General features: G+C 43.8%; 1 protein-coding gene across 1 annotated transcript in view; it reads right to left on the bottom strand.

Moving 5' to 3' along the window:
* Window positions 1–735: 735 nt before the first annotated feature.
* Bloc1s5 (biogenesis of lysosomal organelles complex 1 subunit 5) overlaps window positions 736–8,392 on the bottom strand; it is a 32,867-nt gene continuing 25,210 nt past the window's right edge. Inside the window, exon 5 of the mRNA XM_021215882.1 lies at window positions 736–2,010. Within this exon, the coding sequence (XP_021071541.1) occupies window positions 1,831–2,010 (180 nt within the window). The 3' untranslated portion in view covers window positions 736–1,830. The remainder of the gene's footprint in view (window positions 2,011–8,392) is intronic.

An 8,392-nucleotide genomic window follows, 5' to 3' on the forward strand; every position in this document is an offset into this window, starting at 1 on the left:
ATCTGGCATTTCCTAGTGGCTTAAAATTTTAAGATATTATCCCATCTGATCATTAAAATCCTGTGAGCCACAAATAGCCCACAGTATCTCTGTTCAACATAGCATAATGTAAACTATGTAACTGAATTTTTATATAAAAATTATAACAAAAATGATTTGGAAAGGAGGAAAGCAAGAAGTGTCTGCCACTGAACACAACAGAAAGGCACACCAACTGACCTTTGTGGAAATTTAAGTGTTACACAAAACTGAGAACATTAACATGGAAAGCTTCGTCCTGGTCTACACCCTTAGAAAGGTGTATGCAGTGTACAAATTTAGGAGGTAACGTGTCTATTATTTGTGTGCAATGCATACAAACCACCCGAAGTCTTTGCTGCGTTGTGTGCTGGTGACCACAGCAGACACACCCACTGGCACAGGGAATTCTAATTTGGTGACAGCAGCTATTAATGGTGCAGTGGTCACTAACGACATTCCAAAAGGTGCCTGTGATACAAAGGGGATTTTCACTTGCGGCTCCCTCCCTTCCCTCTTCACGTGTGGGATATTTTTGGAAGTGTTCTTTTCCATCTGCTGAAAGAGAATTAAGAAAATTCCAGCATGCTTCTGTGTCAGCAAGCGCTCTTTCAGTCCAGGGACCACAGGATGATTGATGAGCCTGTCAGGCTTACAGTAGCAGACAGAAAAAGTTGGCAGAAGTTCAGTGTTCCTGAAAGAAATCTCAAATACTTATTTCACCTCTTCTATTAGCTTTAATCACATTTCAGCATGAGCCAAGAGCGAAGCTTTCACAGTCGGCCATACATCTACACAGGCACGCATTGTCAATTGTCTGCAGGGAGAATTCTGAGATAACATGACAGTTAGGGGCTTTCTGCCTTACCCTTCTTTACTGAAGAACAGAAAACAGAAAGACCCACCCACACCTCAAATCCACTGGGTATGCATCTCCTCAAATGAGTGCATGAACTTCTGTTTAGTTTACAGCAAATGACACTTGATGCGGTCCTTCCTTAGATTAAGTGCAGGCACAGAAAGATCACAGTGGTGGTAGATAGCGGTGTTCCATCCAGACAAACCTGCTGGAGAACAGATGCTAATACAAAGAGGATTTGCCTCTGATACATCATCCGCTGTATGGGCGAGCACTTTCGGCCCACCCAGAGCCGGTCTTACATGGCCTGGGAGGGACGACTTGGCAGATTCTGTTGACTATCACTGAGCAGCTGAACATGCACAGACGCTGTTCCTTGGAGCGCTGGCCCAGAGCAAAATGGACAGGAAAGCAAGGTAAGTTCTATGGGAGAGGAAAAAGTCAAAATACATTTTGGTTTTTCTCTTAAGCATAGCTTATTAAGTGCTACAAGGCTACCAATCATGTATGTCTTGTCACTGAGTGAAATACATGGCACTGTGTTGCACTGCAAAACCTGGTGTCTCCAAGCAAGCGTTCAAAGCTCCCTGTGGTATCTCTGTCACAGGATACTGTGATGGAAGTTGTCATACCTGCCATTTAATCCAAGGTCAAACATTTGCCCTTGGTGGAATGAAGAACTCTACACTCACAGCCCTCTAAGCTAATCACTAAAAAGAGAAAATCTGTCTAGCAGTAATGTGCCCCACGTCCCTCCTCTCCTTCAGACGATCACAGCGAAGTGCATAAGCCCCCTTCTTCCACCGGACATGGATCTGGCTCCTGCAGTCTCTTCAGACCTAAGAGCGCCCCGAGTGCACTGCTAAGCTGGAAGGAGAGGCTGCATGGTTGGTGGGAGGACTGGGGGATGAGAAAGTGCTTTCTTGTTCATCTGTCACTTTTAGATCAAATTCTTAAAAAGTGGAAAACTTGGCCAGGTCCTTCTCCATCGCTGCATACTGCTCTCGGAGCCTCTCCATGGCTCTTCTGTGCTCCTCATCCACCTCAGCTCTGCGCTTCGGCTGTCCGTTCAGGAACTCCTCCCACTGGAGCAGACGGCGCTTCTCACTAGCTGTCAAGTGGTCATTAATCACCTGAGAAAAGAAACCATGAAAGCCACAGTGCATTTTGACATACAGTACACAGTACATGTGACATACAGACTGACGCAAGAGAAGGTTATCCACTGAACGTTATTGCAACAACCAACAGATGGTCACAGTGAAAACTACATGACCATCTCAATACCCATGGAGAACAATATACATGAAGCCTATAAACTCAACGCTTGGGAGGCTGACCAGCCTGGGGTATAGAGTGACCTTGCCTCACAAACAACATGTGCATGATGTTAGAAGCCTTTAAAACTTCTCTCAGCATAAGCGGACGTAGCTACTCATGTTTCTACGATTCAGCAAGGGCTCGACCACCAGCTGTCTCTAGGGAGTCTAGTGCCATTAGGTGACAAAAACTCAAGTCATCTTCACGCTTTTGTTTCTCTCAAAGTTCTGATTAACTACGCATGGTTTTAATCAAGTCTAAAAATCTATGCTGAAGTCACTGTATGAAGTTAAAATTACTGTCTTATACTTTCTGAAGCATTTTTTTTATATACATTAGAAAGAATCATAGGTTACCAGTAACTGGGGAACTGAGACATCTTCTGGTTCCTTCTAGTTTTTAAAGTGATATCACCACGTTATGGCAAACATCTAAGTTATTTTCAAAATGACTTTTAACATTTCTACACCAACAAAGGTTTGCTTTCTTCTGAGAACAAAAATACAGATAAAATATTGTAGAAAGAAAAAAAAAAAGGATTTGGATTCAGACTAAGTTCTATGAAACAAGCCGCCAGAACCTCTGACAAATGGACAGACCGTGTGAAGCCCTTCTCAATTCCTGTATCCCAACTCCAGAGAGACTAAGAGACTCCCAAAATAATACAGGCTATTGTTGTTGCCTGTAGTTCCTTCGCCAAGGTTGAAGGTAAGTCTGAGTTGCTGAAGACACCACATACTTCAGATGCAGGACTCGGAGATTAGAGCTGGATCTGATCTAAAAGCCTCCTTCCTGAGGTTACGAGGGGAGCTATGCAGAGGAGGAAAGCACTTGGTGCTGTGAGTGAACCACATCGGTGATCCGTATGGCAAGATGTCCAAGAGCACTAGTGGCACCCATATCTTGGTGGTAGCCAATCGCTGTCTATGTTATCCTCATACCCACAGATGCGTGTAGTCCTCACCCCTGATCAAAGCGGCTCTCTTTGCAGCAAGTGGAAACTATTACACAGCACACCTGGTCAAAGCGAAAAGAACCACCGACCACGGGCTGCCCAAGCCCCATTAATCCATCCACAGCACCGACCACGGGCTGCCCAAGCCCCATTAACCCATCCACAGCACAACCTCTACACCTGAGACTCAGAGCGGCTCAAAGAGGAGGAGGAAAGATCGCAAGGGCCACACCTTTGCTTCTCCGTTATCTCTCACCTAACAGCTGGGCTCATGAGTCAAACTCAGGTCTGTCTAGCATGGAGACCCCTGCCTTTCCTACCAAGGGCTGAATAGCACATCAGTTTTACACAGGCTGCTAAACATTTCTTTTCTGAGAAAGAGAGAGAGAGGGAGAGAGAGAGAAGCATGCACTCTGGTTATAGGTTTTCTGCCAAGTTTTCCAACATTTTCAAGAACCAAGAATTTTCAAGTGAGAATTAAAATGAGAATTAAAATTAAAGATGGTTTTAGTTAAATGTTCCCTGAATATATGCTGCACAGCTTACTGGGCTGTGAGCAGGTAATGTGGAGATGATAAGAGAGGCTACACAGGGTTCCAGCATCTGATGCATCTGAGAAACTGTTTAATCAACCATTTTAACAACACATTATTGTTTCAAGTTGTTAGTCTTACAGGTTGGAATTCTCCAGAAACTGAACAAAACATGAAAAGTTTGTTAAATTACTTCTAAGAAACTTCTGAAAGCAAAGCAAAGCAAAACCAAACCAAATCAAACCAAACCAAAAGCACTGACAGTCTGAAGGGAAGCCACATAGCAAGAAGAGAAACTATAAGCACACTCCATGAAAAGGGCGCCTTGTTCAACTCATGTATTTACCACTATGTGCCACACGTCAGGCCTCGGCTTCCTTTAAGCAAAAAGAGGGAGTATTAGCACGCATGCGCAGATGTCACTTCCCTCCTTTCTCTGTAACTGGCTTGGCTGGCATTTTGCTTTGTTCCATAAGGCGGTCACCTATGCTGCTCTCTCTACCAGGCAACACCCACGTCAGTGGGACTCAGTGGGGAGAAAAGCAGACCTGGGAGGAGGCACGGGAGCCTCATTTCAAATTCATGATCACCCATCACTAACTGCATGACACTGAGCAAGTTAAACATTTCTGTAGCCTAAAGAACTCAAGGAAATCATGTTCATAAATAAAGTTTATGAAGACAGGAGGCAATGCCTGTCAGGCTCCTACGCAGTGCCTGAGGCACTTAATAAAAGGTAAATATTATTATACAAGTCACAGGAAGCTTCTAGAAGCATACTATACCACTGTTTATCCTCTGCCAGCTAAGTGTTTTCTTCTTCATTCTAATAACACAGTTTTTAGCAATAGGGTTTTGTAATAATGTAAACAACACAGGTATCTCATTCCACCTGACAAATCCACTGTAAGCCTGTTAGAAAAGCTCCTTAGTAAAGCCAGTATCCAAGGTCAGTATTTCTGTGTCTGTGTGTGCGTGTGTCTGTGTGTGTGCATGTGTGTGTCTGTGTGTGCGTGTGAAGTCGGTGCCCGTGGAACTGGAGGCACAGGAGGGAGCAGCACTGTGTCAGGGACAGGAATTGAACGCTGCTCCTCTGCCACAGCACTATGTGTCCTCTTTCAAAGTTAATTATTTATTCTTATTTATATGTACATGTGTGTCCGTGCAAGTGTACATCACGTGTGTGGGGGGTTCCCTTGGAGACAGAAAGGGCATGGAATGCCTGGGAACTGAAGCTACAGGCAGGTGTGAGCTGCCTGAAGTGAGTGCTGGGACTTCAACTGCAGTCCTGTGGAAGACCAGTAGGGGCCTTCTCACCAATCCAAAAGCAGTATGTTCTCCTAATGATGAGCCACCTCTCCAGCCCCAAGTATTTCTGTTTTGTAGTTGCAGAATATTGTATACTAGAGATGTGTGTGTGTGTGTGTGTGTGTGTGTGTGTGTGTGTGTGTGTGTGTGTGTGTGTATGTATGTACGTACGTACTTATCCAGGTTAGCATTTTGCAATCAGGCAAGTCACTCCTTGAACTCAAAGCCCAGGTGAGCATTAAGTTGAAAAGCTGACAACTCCCAAGCCAATCCGTGGTTTTCCTGCCAAGTCCCCAAAGTCTCTCTACTTCCCCTTGCTTAATCATCAGCTTTAAGTTAGGTTTATGCTCATGTACTGACAGCACTGTGTGTGTACACACGTGTAAATAAAGCTGAGCTGCCTGCAAAGGTCAGCAACTGAAGCATGACTGAGATTATGACTTGTAAACTAGAAGGAAAAAAAAAGGTGGCCCAGTCTGTCTACAAATATTGCTGTTTTCAGAAGATCCTGGACGTAAGTGTCCAACATCACACACATTCTAGCCTGCTACCTGGTGTCTAAGACAGCACCAGAAGGAGGAAGGGCTCATCAATGGGATGGGAAGAAATGCCATGTATAGAAAATTAGCCTGAAATATATAACACTTCAAATAAGCCAAGGGTCTCTAAAGACCACCACCAAAGGCAATGGAAGTCATAAAGTGCTTAAAGATAAAAGCTCAAGGTTTGTGGTGATCATATATATATATGGTTGTTGCTCAAAAAACACCATCTAATTCAGCAATTCTACTTTGGGATATTTGCCCAAAAGAATTAAAGGAGCGGGTATGAACGAGTATTTGGAAACCCGTGTGAATGGCAGTATTATCTGGGACAGCCACAGGTGAAGTGATCCAGGTGTCCAGACAGCTATACAGTTACCTAAAGTGTAGTATTGTGATTGTGTACATATATATACACACAAATGTAGTGCATGAATATGTGTGTGTGAGTGTGTTGTACATAGATGTTTGTGTACCTATTCAACCTTTAAAAGGACAAAAATTCTGTAGCATACTACCCTGTGAACAAGCCTTGAAAACCAAACTTTGAAGAGATAAGCCATAGGAAATAGCTCAGTTGGTAGGGTGCTTAACCTGGCTTTAACCTCCAGCACCACCACAAACCAAAGCAACAACAAAAATGATCCAAAGCTCAGGACTGGAGATGCAGACCTGTGACTGGTTCTAGCACTCAGGAGGTGGAGGGGGAAAGATCAACACAGTCCGGGTCACCCTCTGCTGCACATGCTCAACTACACGGTGAGTTCAAGGCCCATCTATAGCACGCTTACATGACACATCTGAAAGAGTCTAATTCATACAGACAGGAAGTAGAATGCTGGGAGACAGGCATGGGGGTAGAGGATGAACTAGTGTTAACAAGTCCTGAGTTTCAGGGCTCTGAAAATTGGTTAATGGGCTACAATTGTGCAGCCGAAGGCAGCAGCTATAATGATGACATCTCTATCTACTTGGTCAACAGGGAAAGTGAGATTAATAATAGATTGGCTTTCTCTAGTACCACCTTAGAGACATTTAAGTAGAGAATGATCCTGAAACTAATCCACATCTAGAACCAAGTCTATGAATGAAACCTCCACACACAGGTTTTTGCATGTATTCTTCTAAGCCAATAGTTCTCTTCATCTTGAAGAGATGTTTGGCACAGGAATACAGGAATGGAGAGATATTACTGGCATTTAGCAGACAGAAGTCAATGCCAAGGACAGCCTATGGAGATCCCATTACACATCTGGTCGATGATGCCAGCAGCACCACAGCAGAGGAACTCTACTAAGGGAAAATTCTGAACAGGCCAAATGAGGCTGAGAAGGCCTCTGGGAAGCCAAAATGGTGGGCGATGCCTGTTATCTTAGCATCCAGAGGTCGGGGCCAGCCTGAAGGGTACCACCGGTGAGAGCCTGCATCAGGAAGATTCAGAGCATCTGTCAGTAACACACATGATGTTAGCTTTACCTGAGCTTTACACAGGCATAAGGAAGGTGACTTTAGGAAAAAGTATCAGTATAAAACCTATTAAAATTATTTTACACAGACCAATCTGTACTCGTCTCCCCTGCACTTTCTAGTTCTATCAAGAAACAATGGTTATATTCAAGCTCTATCAACAAGGCTCCATGTGATGTCACTGCTCTCGTGATAACATTATCAAGGAAGCTAGCTAGAGTCAGTAAGTGTCTGCGGTTAAGATGAGACAGAAGCCCGCACAGTCAAGTCCTTGTCACTGGGGTGACTGGAACGGGTTGCCAAACTAGATACATGCCCATGGAGCCACGTTTATATTCTGACCACTGTCCCTGGCCACCTCATCTTTCCATGGCCTGTTTTAGAGTGAGCGGACTTCACAAGCTAACTGTATTTTCAGTTCACTATTCTCTCAGCACCAAGAACACACTCTGTGTTAGGGTAGTTCTTAAGACATGCTGAATAACTGCAGAATGGGCATATATTGTTCTTTTGAATGTTCTTTTAGATATCAATTGTGGGAAATGTGATTTGGACAAATGATGCTTATCAATTTACTTCCCACAGAATTCCACAAATTGTCTTAACATAAAAGAATTACTGATTAATGGTAACAGCCTATTTTATTCCATTACTACTTCCATCTTTCTTTGTTCGAAGAGCCTTTCAAATATGCAAACTGTAGCCAACAGGATAACCCAAGGCGACAACTAATATTAGACAGGAAAGTGCAAACTGGGGTCGGTCTTCATCTGTACATACTTGTTGTACAAGGAACTAATTGACCTTTATGACAAATATGTGTGTTGTGTGTGTGTGTGTATGCATGTACTATGTGTATGTTGAGTGTATGTGTGTGTGTATGTGTGTCTACTAAAACCTTTGTCAAACTTTGAGTAAAACCTTGGCTTTGTCAAACCCTGAGGAGGAGTTAGGTGGCAGTAAAATCAAACAATTTTCAGGCCCTGCAGCCACGCACTTCCAAAGCTCTGATGATCAGTAAGTATAACACTGAAAGAATTAGGACTTAGACTAAAGGTTTACCCCAGCAAGCATGTACGGAATTTTCACTTACATTGGTCTGTGAAAATGCACATCTTCCATAACTTCAAGACAATTTATTAAACTGTCTGGAGGGGAGAACTCGGAGCATCCCTTATAAATGCAAGGCCCATTGGCTGTGCTAGTCCTTGGTGAAAGAGCAGTGCAGTATATTCCAGCATTCCTAGGCAAAGCCAGGCACGGCGCCAAAGTCTCTATCATAGAACTTGGCATCAAGAAGCAGGGAGGTCGCTGGGCGCGGTGACGCACGCCTTTAATCCCAGCACTCGGGAGGCAGAGGCAAGTGGATTTCTGAGTTCAAGGCCAGCAT

The sequence above is a fragment of the Mus pahari genome, chromosome 16 (genome assembly GCF_900095145.1).
Source record: "Mus pahari chromosome 16, PAHARI_EIJ_v1.1, whole genome shotgun sequence".
Classification (NCBI taxonomy): Eukaryota; Metazoa; Chordata; class Mammalia; order Rodentia; family Muridae; genus Mus; species Mus pahari.